A 14787-nucleotide genomic window follows, 5' to 3' on the forward strand; every position below is an offset into this window, starting at 1 on the left:
ATTTCTCATCCCTGAATCCTGTGTTGTAGCTTCACCAGGTTGACACTTAATTTTTAAGTATGCTTGGTGTTGCTCCTGGCATGCCCTCCTACACTGCTCATTGAACCTGGGTTGATACCCCAGTTTGATGGTAACGGTAGAGTGAGGTATATGCTGTACCATGAGATTATAGATTTTGGTTGAATGCAATTCTGCTGATCGTCCACAGTGCCTCATGGATATCCAAATTTGAGCTACCAGATCTGTTCCAAATATGTGCAATTTAGCATGGTGATAGTGCCACACATCATGTTGAAATACATGGGAAGAAACTAATTCGACTGAGCGTAATCAGATGTCACCATTTTTAAGGTAATTGGCAAAAGAACCAGAGGGAAGATAATGGCTCAGATCTTCCAATGGTCGTACCCCAGAGGTAGCCCTGAAGATGCGCCGGGGGTCCGCTTGGAAGTCCCAATGCAAGGACTTTGTGGGAAATGCCTGGGAAGTTTCAACATCAGTTGGGCAACTCCCCAGCATTGGGAACCTTCCGAAACTCCAATTTAAAGTTGGAGACTTTGGATGGTCCCGACTTATCTAGCAGAATAGTTACCCAGGAAAAGTTAGAAGGATTAAAACCAGTTCTAACTCTTAGGTAACTATAGTGCTGACACCTTGATTACCCAACTACGCCCCCCAACCATGCCCCCACAGCCCCCAACTACCCTAACCCCCCAACAATCTCCCACCACACACGACTATCCCCGACCCACTCCCAACTACCCTCCTAAACCCTGACTATTCTCCCAATCTCACCCGACCCCCTCACCCACTTACCTGCCACTCTTACCTTCTCTCCTAGCTTGTCAATGTGGTTTTAGGATATTTAAACTGATTGGAATATGGCAGCTAGTTCCATAAATAGGGGATGTGGCTTGGCTTCCCCCATGATCCTTCATTACAAAGGAAGGACTCTAAGAGCAGGTACGCTTCACAATTCTCAGGAGGCCCAGTTTGGACATCCAGGCAAAAAATGTGGAGCCCCAGTGCAGGGTAAATAAATAGGAGTGGAGTGGCAATCTGATTCAGAGGATTCAGTCCAAGATGATTTTAACACAACAAGTTGCTATGATCTGGAATGCATTGCCTGAAAGGTTGGAGTGCAGATTTAAGAGAAATTTCCAAAGGGGAATTAATAAATATTTGAAATGGAAATGGGATAAGAAAAAAGAGCAGGGAAATGGCACTAATTGGATAGCACTTTCAAAGAGCTGGCATAGGCAAAATGGGCCAAATGGCCTTCTTTGTGTATCATCCTATGATTCTAATCAGTCCTGACTTTCTCCCTATGCCAAGGTGTACCTGACCACTTACACATGTAGCAAATACTTGGTATTGGGAGAATGAGAGTAATTGAGCCTCTAATCATCCACTCTGTTGGGCTGTGCCGCTGCTTTCTGCTTGGTCTAAACAAAATAATTGGTCATTTATAAAAGTGATAACATAAAACATGCGATCAATTTGGCTAATATTGAGTGATTATTTACTTCTTTCACTTGTGAAACTATTTGCTAAGAATTAAGATTTCTATGCAATATCAGTAATATACATCAATGGATTGTACATCATTTCTTGTTCAGAAACATCTACTAAACAAGGTGATAAGAAAAGATTATTCAAAAAATACAAAAATCCTTCAGTTCTCCATCGCTCAAACAGGGGAAGCATAGGCATCTGTTAACTTCACTGAATGGCTAATTTAAAGTATTGTGAGGAACCTACAGTCTGATAACTGCTCCTTGCAGTCATAGTTTGCTATAATCCTTTTGAACATTCATCATTCCAGGTATGTACGAGCCTTTTTGAGATATTCCTTCATCTTTGAAACCAATGGCATGCTCAAATGCTTTTGTTTCAGCATCATTTGTATCTTGTCTGAATTTGGGCAGATTTATCTTAAAGTTGCTTTGATGTTTGGAAGGGTCAAAAAGATTAGAGGCATCCGCCATCCAATTAAAGTATGATGTATTAGTTTCTTGAAGAGAGTTGTTGCTAAATGATGATTTAATATTGCACAGTTTAAAGGGACGGTTATTGCCTTGCGTCTCACATGCAGGGGCAAGATTCTGTGTGGGATTACCGTGGAATGGTTTCACAACAGAACTGTAGTCAACTTGAGAGTAAGATGCTGCAGTTTTCTTCCTGCGGGGAGGTGCAATTGGAGCAGTAGCTGCATTTTCTGAGACTGGGTCTGGGTTATGACAAAGTTCATGTGACGTTTTGTTGCTGGCACACTGCTCATCCGGTTCCAGAGTATACTTCAGCAGTGGTTGTGCGAGTATCTGCTTCAATGTTTCAGTATTTTCTTTAGGAGTCACTAATGCTGTGGTGTCCAGTGGGCAAGAGCCTGGTGCAGCTGTTTTATATGACTTGTGTTCCTTTTTATTACCAGCTTCTGAACTGAGGTACTGTTGAGGTAAGAACATGCTTGTTACAAATTGAGTACAAGTATATTACATTGATGAAAAATATAATTGGCCAAAGTGTTACAATGGTCACATGTTTTGTATTTTCCAGCTGAAACTCCAGGCTTCGGTTACTACATGGCCCTCACTAAAATCTGTGGCATTACTATGTGAAAATAGTACTTTAGTCCCAATTTTAGTCTAGGTAGTTAAAAATGGTACAGCAATGTCATTAACAGTGGAATAATAACTCATTAATTCTATTTAGGTTAACAAGTCAGCTTTTGGTTAGGCCTCTTTTACTCCTGATATTTTTTACATGGCTATCTCCTTTGGAGGTGAGGAGATGGTGAGGAGGTAAACAGGTTCTTTTGGGATCCAGTTAATTCCAATGTGATGTGATGTTGGAAACTCTGAACTAAATCAACCCTTTGTGATGGACTTGGTAAACCGACAACTAAATCACATAGGTTCAAAGTACACCAGCCGAGCCCGCTAATGATTTCCAGAGTGCTAGACTGATAACTACATAATCATTGCTTCCCACATCACTTCAGATAACTTTCCAAGAAAGCAACCCAATTGATAAGGTGGTCCTAGTTGGACGAGCATGCAAAAATGACCATAGGACTTGCAGTAGGTCATTCAGCCCTCCAAGCAAGTTCTGGCATTCAATTGGATCAGGGCTGATCTGCATCTCAACTCCACCTACCCATCATTGCTCTGTAACCCTCAATATCCTTGCCTAACAAAAACATATCCATCTCAATTTTGACATTTTCAATTGATCAGAGCATCATGGGAATGGCCCGAGGAGATTCAAACCGTGCAGCAGCGGCATTAGCATCACGGAGCCCTATGGGAGACGGCTGAGGGAATTTAAACAGAACACAGGTAGAATTGGCAGCGCACATCACTACAAACAGAGAGCATTTGAGGAAGTAAGGTGACAGTAAACAGAAAAGACAAGCTTGGTGAAAGTCCCAGAATCAAAGAATAAGTAGATTAAGAAGTATTTAAAAATAATTGGATTATTTACATTTATGTTATATCACATTAAATCCATTTATTAATAGCTCAATAAATATGAATTAAACAATCAGTAATTAAATGGGTCCAAGGGGATAAAATAAGCTAAGGGATACTAGCATTAAAGGAATCTGTAACTATATTAAATTAGAATCTGGCCTACATAAAGATTAAATATAATAAAAAAAGAGTTTAAGAGGTACTAAGATTAAACATATATATGATTATAGGCATAACAGAAGTCGAATCTAAATAGAATGGAGGAGAAGCTGAGACCCCTTGCTTACAATTCCGGCACTACACGGAACACTTCAGGTGACCCTGGTGACCATGCATAGCAAATGCCTCAGGCTGCTCGAGCTCAGAGTTTCTGAACTTGTGGAGTGGCTGGAATCAAAGAAGGACATACAGGAAGCTGAAAGTTTCCTGGATCGTAGATTCCAGGACATAGTAATGCCACAGACACAGGGAGCTCTGGACAGTAAGTGGGTGGGCCATCCAGCAAAGAGGGATGCTTTGCAGGAATCATCTGGGAATGTTGTGCTCACTCAGTGGAGGGTAATGACAGCATGAAGGAATCCAGGCCATGAGCATGTGGGACAACGGATGTGTGGAGGGGGCACAATGAAGTGTTGAAACAGAAAAAGGTTTATGACAAATGTAAGGTTCAAAATACAGTAGAGAATCAAGCAGAATATAGAAAGTACAAAGATGATTTAAAAAAGGAAATAAGATGACAAAGTGAGAGCACAGATATGAATTAGTGGTTAATAAAATAGAATGCAAAATCTTTTATAAACATAGTTTGAGGGAGGTGATGGCATAATGATAAGGTCACTGGACTAGTGATCCAGAGGCCCAGGCTCCGGGGACATGGGTTCAAATCCCACTACAGCCATTGGTGGAACTTGAATTCAATTAATAAATCTGGAACTAAGAAGTTGGTTTTGGTAATAGTGATTATGAAACCATCATCGATTGTCGTAAACGCCTATCTGGTTCACTAATATCCTTTAGGGAAAGAAATATGCTGTCCTTACCTGGCCTGGCCAACATGTGAGTCCAGGCTAATGTGGTTGCCTCTCTGAAATGGCCTAGCAAACCACTCAGTTCTATCAAACTGCTAGGGTGGAGTCGTCTGGTCCTACTGACACCGGCCAACATGGGTTGGTGGTGGGGGCGAGGTGGGGGGGGGGCACAATACAGCAAAAAGTCCAAAAGTTGGTTTTAGGCTGTCATGAAACCAGTTTGTGATCATCCGCTTCACCTGTCAATGGCGGGCTGTGTTTCCCACCACCAAACGTCAGGAACCTAATTTCAATACTTTGACACCGCACTATAAAACCTGCTCGCCGAAATCATCCCCTCACGTTAAATTCATTGCCCATCTCGGCATGGCTTCAGAACAGCGTGCTTCATGATTGTCTTTAAAAGGCGTCTAAACTTTGAGGGGAACTTGGAGGTAAGTGCACACAATCATGCGCAGCACTCGCAAGCATCACCCTTACGGCAGCAAGAAGAGCTGTTCATTCGGGGGGTGCGGGCAGGGCACAGGCAAGTCGCTTTTTCCCAGCTGGCTTTCAGTGTGGTGCCAGGGCAAAACGGGAGAGGGGAAGACAAGGCAGCACAGACGATAGGAAGTAAACAAGCACATGCCGGGGCTGGGATTGGGGTGAGGGAAGTAGTCACACACTTGGAAAAGCTTGTCAGAAGTGAGCATTCTTCCACAGCTGAGACTGCTCAGCAGCAGTTCCATTGACAGGCTTGGAAGCTTTTCTGCCCACTCAAGCAACAAAAAAGCATGGAAGTGCCACCAAATGCTCCAGGGCTTTTCACCCTTTGGGCACAAACTGCAAACTAATGTGCATTTTAGCGGGCAGCAGAACAATTCAACAACTGGCCAAGTTGTAGAATCCCCTTGTGAAAGGTGGCCATGGCACAGTCACTGGTGGAGGTGCTCACAGCCCCTTGCCATATCTTTATTAAGGTTTGGGCCAGCATCCATCATGGTCTAAGCTACCAGTGCAGCCTTGCAGTGCGGGTTAGGAGAATGCCTGTGCCTGAGCTGAGAGCACAGTCATGTAGTCCAGTGGACGAAGCTGCCATCAATCGGTCAAGTGGAGTGAGGCAGAGTTGGGTGGGGTTTCAGACAGCCAATGAGCGCACGATACACTGGCCATCCAAATGCTGGCCGGCGCTCTCCTGCATGTGTGAAGAAAACTTCAGAATTAACCAAGAGAGGATCTTAGGATACCTATGCTAACCAACACGTCTCTGTTTTTGAACCTGCAGCAGGAGAACATCAGAATCATGGACAAAAGCAAAATGCTGCAGATGCTGGAAATCTGAAACAAAAATGGAAAATACTGGAAAAACTCAGCAGATCTGGCAGCATCTGTGGAGAAAGGAACAGAGTTAACGTTGAGTCCGTATGACTCTGAGGGGTCATACAGACATCTGAGTGACATGAACACTGCTCATCAGAACAAGGAGCCATAGGCAAGGAGACATTCTTGGGAGTTTATTTACAATAGTGAACATTATGTGCAAGTGATTAACACCATGCCCAGGCTGTGCATCTACATCTTCTTAACCTTCCTAACCCTGCTGCTACGTCTTGGTGCTCCCCTGACATCCACAGCAGAGGTGGAGGCAGCCTGCTGACTGCTGTGATGATTTCAGCATGCGTCCTCCAGAGAGCTGAGACCTGGAGGGCCCCAGCCTGCTTTGGGTGTCCTGCTGTGGGCCAGCAGCACCCTTTTCGGCCTATTGAGCTGGAGCTGTTGGAGTCAGAGGAAGAGGGGATTTGGATTGGCCGGACATTTCAGGAGTCACCTGGGTGGATGGCTGGCGAGCTGCTGGTCCTCCTCCCTATGGCCACCCGACGGCCCCTGGCTTGAGGGGCGTTCTTGAGGAGAAGGGGAAGATGGAGGAAGATCAAGTTGCCCCGCAATCCTCTCGCGTTGACACTTTTGGAGGCCAACTATGGCGTCAGTGATGGAGTTCAGCCCACGCAACAGTGCAAGACTGATGTCGTGGACCATGGTAGCTGCCATCCTGCCCATTGTTGACCTTGGTGCGTTGGCATCCCAGCACTATCACCTCAGACTGAAGGAGGATGGACTCCTCAATCGTATCTTTCTATCTGAGGAGTGCAGCAGACATCCCTTCCTGATGTTCCTGAGCTTGCCTTTGCAGCTCCAGCAACTGAGGTATGACTGAGTCCAGAGGTTCCTCATCTGATTCAGATTCAGCAGATTCATGGCCTCCAGCAGTTCTCCGAGTGCCGGAAAACTGGGAAGACCCTGCCGCCGCCTGCTGTGGATCAGAAGTGCGATGTGCTCACCAGATTGTGACCCCAAAGCTACTCTAGAACTAGGTCCCATCAAGGTGAGTGTCTCTGTGCTGCTGGAGGGTGTGGGTAAGTGCTGTGATGGGTCTTCAATGAGGGTGTCATCAGATTCTTCTTCCAAGTCTTGAGTTGGGGACCTGGGCCGTGGACCCCCTCGGCTGCAGAATGTGCTACAGGATGTGCCTGCAAAAGCAGGGAGAGATAATTAGTGCATGTCAGGGTACTGCAGAACAGGGCACATCACTCACAGCAAGATTGTCTGATGGATGTTGCACTGCTGGATCCTCCCTTGGCTAAGCAGCAACCAACCTCACCATCAGTACAGGAAGGATCCAGATCGTCACCAGCCAGCTGGATGACTCTATTTTGGAAGTCTGTGAGGACCTCGATGTCAAGCATTCCTCCACCAGTCAATGATCTATCCCCTTAATTGCGTGCCAGCTTGTCCTGCATGAATAGAGATGGAGAGAGTTTAAGCAGAATGCCTACCAAGCCAGAAGAGAAGGGTGCATGGCATATGTGGGTGGTGAGTGGTGTCACGGACAGGATGAGGACTCAATCCACAGGGCAGATGAAGGTGTGTGTGAGAGAGTAAATGTTGATGTCCCTTGAGTGAGATCCCGCTGGATGTGATGAGTTTGAGAGTGTGCGAGTTGAGAGTGATGAGAAGAGTGACTTACCCTGGCAGAATGGAGGAGATCATTCATCCTGTTGCGGCACTAGATGGCTGTCCTCTTTTGCAGGGTGTTGGCGCTGACCACTGCTGCCACTGCATCCCATGCTGCCTTGGTGACCTTGCTTGCTGGTCTTCTCCCAGAGCAGGGGTAGAGGGCTTCATGGCAGACATTCTCTGCATCCAGTAGGTACCTGAGGGAAGCATCACTAAATTTGAGGGCTGCACATTTTCTCCCTTTAGCAGCTTTAAGTCATTTAGAAACTGCTAGCTCTGTGCGGGTCGCCCTTTAAATATGGCACCTAGATTATTGAAGGCCTGAGGCTTTGACGGGACGGGCGAATCAGAGTCCGCCCCGCCAGCAATCTTGAGTGTTCCCTGTGAATGATTATTAATGAAGTGGGACACATAGTGAATCAGACAATACAGCACAAAAACCTGCCATTGCAGCCAGCGGGTAAAATGACTTTTTTTCACGCCAACTACCACACTTAGTGCAAATCAGAGACAATTCTGCCCCTAGGCACCGGAAACGACAACAGCATACCCAGCACTATCAACCCTGCAAAATCCTCCTTACTAACATCTGGCGGCTTGTGCTAGAATTGGGAGAGCTGTCCCATAGACCAGTCAGCAACAACCTAAGGTGGTCACATTCACAAAATTATACGTTATAGACAATGTCCAGACACCACCATCACCATCTCTAGATATGTCCTGTCCCAAAGACAGGACAGATCCACCAGAGGACACTGGTATACAGTCAAGAGGGAGTTGCCTCAACATCGACTCTGGGCCCCATCAAGTCTCATGGCATCAGGTCAAACATTGGCAAGGAAACCTCTTTCCGGTTACCACCTACTGTGCCTCCCCCTCCACTCTCAGCTGATGCATCAGTACTCTTCTATGTTGAACACCATTTAGAAGTACTGACAGTGGCAAGAACACAGAATGTATTCTGGGTGGAAAACATCGATGTCCATCACCAAGAGTGGATCAGTAGCAGCACCACAGATTGAGCTGGCCAAGTCCTAAAGGACATGGCTGCTAGACTGGGTCTGTGGCAGGTGGTGAGGGAACCAAAAAGAGGGAAAAACCTACTTGACCTCATCCTCACCAATTTATTTGTTGCAGCTGCATCTGTCCATGACAGCATTCGTAGGAGTGACCACTGCACAGCCATTGCGGAGACAAAGTCCCGTCTTCACATTGAGGATACCCTCTGTAAGGTCCTGATAAGATAATTAATTTTTAGGGCTCATTTTTGGCCTGACTATCTGTGGATTTTATTTTTAATCACTTTTTAAATATTTCAATTTGACTTTCTGTTAGTGAGACAATGGGCAGTCAAGGCAGTTGGGATACTTTACAGGGTGGCAACTGTTGTTTGTGCGAAACTACACTTAATGAATTTATGAATTCAAGTTGCTTGAGTGTCTTGGTTCAGCAGTTGTATGTTGTCATGATTATGTTCTGGGTAATTAAGAGTTTTTCATCAACTGAAGAAATAGCTAAAAAGGCAGCTTGAACTTAGGATGGCATTATCTTTAAACAAAACTCATGCATTGATTTAATTGATCAACCATATTTGCAGCGCAGAACGTCTGTACCAGAGGGAATCTTTTCTTTCTGTATTGATGGTAGGAAGTGCTTTTAATATTTGGTCTTAATGGTTTTAGTATTTGTGGGAATGGGTTAGAGTATGTTGATGTGAATGTTTATGGTGGGTGTACTATTGACAAGAGGATGTGACATATTTTATACATTGGTAATCAGTACCTGAAGGATGTAGCATTTGCTCACAATGAAATGTAAACTCTGGGGCACCAAGGAAAAAAGGGATGGATATTTGTCTGTAGTCTTCATGACTCTAGTTACAGATGTCAGGTGACACCAGATGACCTACACCCTAAGCCAATGGAAGTGCTGAATTTGGACTATTTCCAAATGAGAGATTCTGGAATAATGAGAATTGGGATAAAAGTTGGAAAAATGGAATCTTTGTTGGCAGTGTTACCATGGCTTCTGTGGTATGACTCTTCTAAGAGACAATTCAATATCACTTCAGAGACAGATGAAGAGAAAGACATCGCATGTGCTGGGAATGCTCAAGGAATCGTGACAACTTGAGGCATAAGGAATTTCTAAGTTTTCTTCACTGCTTTTGTTAAGTATATGTAAAATCTTGCTTACAAACATACGAAATAGGAGCAGAAGTAGGCCATTTGGCCCTTCAAACCTGCTCCTCCATTCAATAAGATCGTGGCTGATTTGTTTGTGCTTCGAGTTCCTCATTCCCACCAACCCCCGATAACCTTTGATTCCCTTGTCTAACAAGAATCTATACAGCTCTGCCTAAAAAATACTCAGTTGGCTCCACTTCCACCACCTTCTGAGGCAGAGAGTTCCAAATACACACAATCCTCAGAGAAAAAAATTCTCCTCATCTCTATGCTACAAGGGTAGCCCCTAATTTTAAAACAGTGCCCTCTAGTTCTGGAATCACCTGCAAGAGGAAACATCCTTTCTACATCCATCTTATCAAGAGCATTCAGGATCTTATATACTTCAATCAAGTCACCCCTCACTCTTCTAAACTCCAGTAGAAGCAAGCCCAGTCTGTCCAACCTATCATCATAACACAACCTGCTCATTCCAGGTATCAATCTAGTAAGCCTCCACTGAACCACCTCCGAAGCATTTACACCCTTCCTTAAATAAGGGGACCAAAACTGCACACAGTATTTGAGATGCGGTCTCACTAATAGCTTGTATAACTGAAGCATAACATCCTTACTTTTGTGTCCAATTCCTCTCATAATTAAGGATAGTATTCCATTAGCCTCCTTGATTACTAGCTGTACCTGCATACTAACTTTTTGTGGCTCAAGCACTACAAAACCTAGATCCCTCTGCACCTTGGAATTCTGCAGTCATTCTCATTTAAGTAACACTCTGCTTTTTTATTCTACCTGCCAAAGTGAACAACTTCCGCATGGGAAAATGTGAAGTTGTTATACTCCAGTTGCCAGAGTTTTGCCCATTCAGTCACCTATCTATATCTGTCTACAATCTCCTTACGTCCTCTTTACAACATACTTTCCTGCCTATCTTTGTGTCGTCTGCAAAATTAGCTACCCATGGCTTCACGCCCCTCATCGAAGTCGTTGATGTAAAATGTAAAAAGTTGAGGCCCCAGCAAAAACCCCTGTGGGACTCCACTCATCACATCCTGCCAATCAGACAAAGGCTCATTTATGCATACCCTGTTTTCTGCCAGACAGCCAATCTTCTATCCAGGCTAATATGTTACCTCCTACATCATGAGCTTTTATTTTCCAAAACAGCCTTTGATGTGGCACCTTACCAAAGGCTTTCTGGGAAGCCAAGTACAGTACGTCTACAGGCTCCCCTTTATCCACAGCACAGTTTGCTCCTTCAAACAACTCTAATAAATTGGCTAAGTATGATATCCCTTTCACAAAACCATGCTGACTCTTCCCGATTACCTTGAGTTTTTCTAAGTGCCCAGCTTTAACCTCCTTAATGATCGATTCTAACACCTTCTCCACGACAGATGTCAAGCTAACTGGCCTATATTTTCCTGTTTTCTGCCTCCCTCCCTTCTTGAATAGATGAGTTATATTTGCTACTTTCTAGTCTGATGGAACCTTTCCAGAATGTAGCGAATTTTGAAAAAGTCCATTAGGACCCGGAGACTTGCCAGCCCATAGCTCCATCAGTTTGCTCAGTACTGCTTTCCTAGTGTTTGTAATTTCACCAAGTTCCCCTCTTTCTTCCACCTTCTGATTTACAGCTGTTACTGGAATGTTTTTTATATCCTCTACAATAAATTCTACATGATTCATAAGTACTAGTTACTCATACCTTGTTAGGTCAGGCAGAACTGAGGGCCTTAGTGTTAGAAATTAAGAATTCAGAACTAGAGGTTTTAACTGGAAGGGTTTTATATCTTCCACCTCCATCATGTTGTGTGGCACTACCACCATGCTAAACGGGATTGATTTCAAAACAGATCTAAAAGCTCAAAACTAGGCATCCATGAGGTGCTGAGGGCCATCAGCAGAGCAGAATTGTATACAACCACAATCTGTAACATCATGACCCAGCATATTCCCCACTATAGTGCAGGAGGGCATGCCAAGGGCAGCACCAGGCATACCCAAAAAATGAGGCATCAACCTGGTGAAACTACAACACAGGACTACCTGCATGCCAAACAGTGGAAACAGCAAGTGACAAGTGATAGACAGAGTTAAGCAATCCCACAACCAACGGATCAAATCTAAACTCTGCAGTCCTGCCACATCCAGTCGTGAATGATGCTGCACAATTAAACAACTAATTGGAGGAGAGGGCTCCACGAATATCCCCATCCTCAATGATGGGAGGAGCCTGGCAAAATGAAAAAGTCAAGGCTGAAACATCTGCAACCACCTCCAGCCAGAGGTGTCTTGTGGATGATCCATCTCAGCCTTCTCCAGAGGTCCCCAGCATCATAGATGCCCGTCTTCAGCCAATTTGATTCACTCCATGTGATATCAAGAAACAGATGAAGGCACTGCTTACTGCAAAGACTATTGGCCCTGACAACATTCTGGCAATAGTACTGAAGACTTATGCTCCAGAATTTGCCGCACCCCAAGCTAAGTTGTTCTAATACAGCTACCACACTGGCATCTAGCTGGAAAATTGCCCAGGTATGTGTGTACACAAAAAGCAGGACAAATCCAACCTGGTCAATTATCATCCCATCAGTCTACTTTCGATTATCAGCAAAGTGATGGAAGGTGTCATTGACAATGCTATCAAGTGGCACTTGCTAAGCAATAACCTGCTCACTGGTGCTCAATTTGGGTTCCACCAGGGCCGGTCGACTCCTGATTTCGTTACAGCCTTGGTTCAAATATGGGCAAAAGAGCTGCACTCAAGAGAAGAGATGAGAGTGATTGCCCTTGACATCAAGGCAGCATTTGACCAAGTGTGGCATAAAGGAACCCTAGCAAAACTGGAGGCAATGGAAATCAAAGACAAAACTCTCTGCTGGTTGGAGTCATACTGAACACAAAGGAGATGGTTATGGCTGTTGGAGGTTAATCATATCAGCCCCAGGACATCACTGCAGGAGTTCCTCAGGGCAGTGTCCCAGGCCTAACCATTTTCAGTTGATTCATCAATGACTTTCCCTCCATTGTAAGGTCAGCAGTGAGGACAGTTGCTCATGAATGCACAATGTTCAGCAACATTCATGACTCCTCAGGTACTGAAGCAGTCCCTGTCCAAATGCAGCATGACCTGGACAATATCCAGGCTTGGGCTGTCGAGTGGCAAGTAACATTCATGCCAAGCAATGAACAGCTCCAACAACACTAACTATTGCTCCTTGACATTCAATGGCATTACCATTGCTGAATCCCACATGCTGAGGTTACCATTGACCAGAAACTGAACTGAACATATAAATACTGTGGCTACAAGAGCAGGTCAGAGGCTAGGAATCCGGTGAGTCCCCAAACCCTGTTCACCATCTACAAGACACAAGTCGGGAGTGTGATGGAATACTCCTCACTTGCCTCGATGACTGCTACTCCAACAACATTCAAGAAGCTCAACACCATCCAGGACAAAGCAGCCTACTTGATTCATCTACCACCTTAAACATTCATTCCTTCCACCATCAATACACAGTGTGTTCCATCTACAAGATGCACTACAGCAACTCACCAAGGCTCCTCTGACAGTACCTTCCAAACCAGTGACCTCTCCCACCTTGAAGGACAAGGGCAGCAGATGCATGGGATTACCATCAAGTCACTCAACATCCTGACTTGGAACAACATCGATGTCCCTTCACTGTCACTGGATCAAAATCCTGGAACACCTTTTCTAACAGCACATGGGTTACAGTGATTCAAGAAGGCGGCTTACCACCATCTTCTCAAGGGCAGATAGGAATGGTCAATAAATGTTGGCCTTGTTAGTGATGCCCACATCCCATGTACAAATAAAATAAAGCAAAAGGATAGTCAAAGGAAGGATGCGGCCAATTAGGGACCAAAAGGGAGATATTTTTGCAGAGGCAGTTGTAATAAATGAGAAGTTTGAATTTGTCTTCACTAGAACACTAAATACTGGCAATATTGAATAAGATCAAAATAGAGAGTGTGGGTCTTTAAAAGGTTGGCATTTCTCAAAGTAGAAAAATCACCCAGATCCAGTCTGAATGAAATATATCCTATACTATTGAAGGAAATAAGGATGGTTATTGAGGTGGCTCTGGTCAAAATCTTCCAATTTTCTTTGGTTTATGGATGATCCCCAAGGGTTGGATGATTGAAAATACTAAAAAAACAATAGTTTTTTCTAATGATGCCACCTTACATATGAGTACTTTTGATATGGCTTCATTCTTCCTCAACTGAGGAATCTCCTAATTAACAGGTTATTGTGGTTAACAAGGCCCTCGGCCATGTCCATTTCTCTTATTTCTGTTCTCACCTCTTCCCCTCCCTCCGTAAACCACAAGGAGGTGCCCCTGGTCCTCACCTACCATCTCACCAGCCTTCATATTCAGTGGATCATCGTTCACCATTTCCATCGCCTCTGGCAAGATTCGACCACCAAACACATCTCCTCTACCCTTTCAGCTTTCTGAAGGGACTGTTCCCTCCATGACACTCTGGTCCATGCCCCATTCACTCTCAACAGCCCTTCCCTGCCCATGGCACCCTTCTATCCAAGTGAAAGTACAGGGAGATTTGAGAGAGGTGTTCAAAACCAAGAAGGGTTTTGCCTGCAGAAGGATCAGTAATGAGAAGAGACAGATTTAAGGTGATTGGCAGAAGAAACAAAGCTGACATGAGGTAACTGGCTGACAAGGGTGGCTCTGTTGTCGTACGGTGCAATAGAACATGCCTGAGGATTTGGAGCATTTTAGAACCCAGAAAAGAGCTACAAAAAAGTTGATAAAAAGGGAAAAACAGAAAATGAGAGTAAACTAGCCAGAAATATAAAAACAGATTGTAAGAACTTTTATATGTGTATAAGTATATACAAGAGAGTAGCTGAAAGTAAACATTTGTCCCTCAGAAGCAGAGACAGGAGAAATCATCATGGGGAATGAGGAAGGAGCAGGGGCAGTGACATTTTGTGTCCATCTTCACAGTGGAAAACACAAATAGCATAGCAGAAATAGGGGTAACCAAGGAGCTAAAAAGGGTGCAGAATTTAAGGTAATTAATGTAAGTGGAGAAAAATTATTGGAGAAA

General features: G+C 44.3%; 1 protein-coding gene across 1 annotated transcript in view; it reads right to left on the reverse strand.

Moving 5' to 3' along the window:
* Positions 1 to 1505: 1505 nt before the first annotated feature.
* The window catches only part of LOC121269593 (synaptojanin-2-like), a 505511-nt gene continuing 492229 nt past the window's right edge, over positions 1506 to 14787 (reverse strand). The window contains exon 27 of the mRNA XM_041174296.1: positions 1506 to 2447. Coding sequence (XP_041030230.1) covers positions 1785 to 2447 — 663 coding nt within the window. The 3' untranslated portion in view covers positions 1506 to 1784. The remainder of the gene's footprint in view (positions 2448 to 14787) is intronic.

Source organism: Carcharodon carcharias, chromosome 2 (assembly GCF_017639515.1).
Source record: "Carcharodon carcharias isolate sCarCar2 chromosome 2, sCarCar2.pri, whole genome shotgun sequence".
Taxonomy (NCBI): Eukaryota; Metazoa; Chordata; class Chondrichthyes; order Lamniformes; family Lamnidae; genus Carcharodon; species Carcharodon carcharias.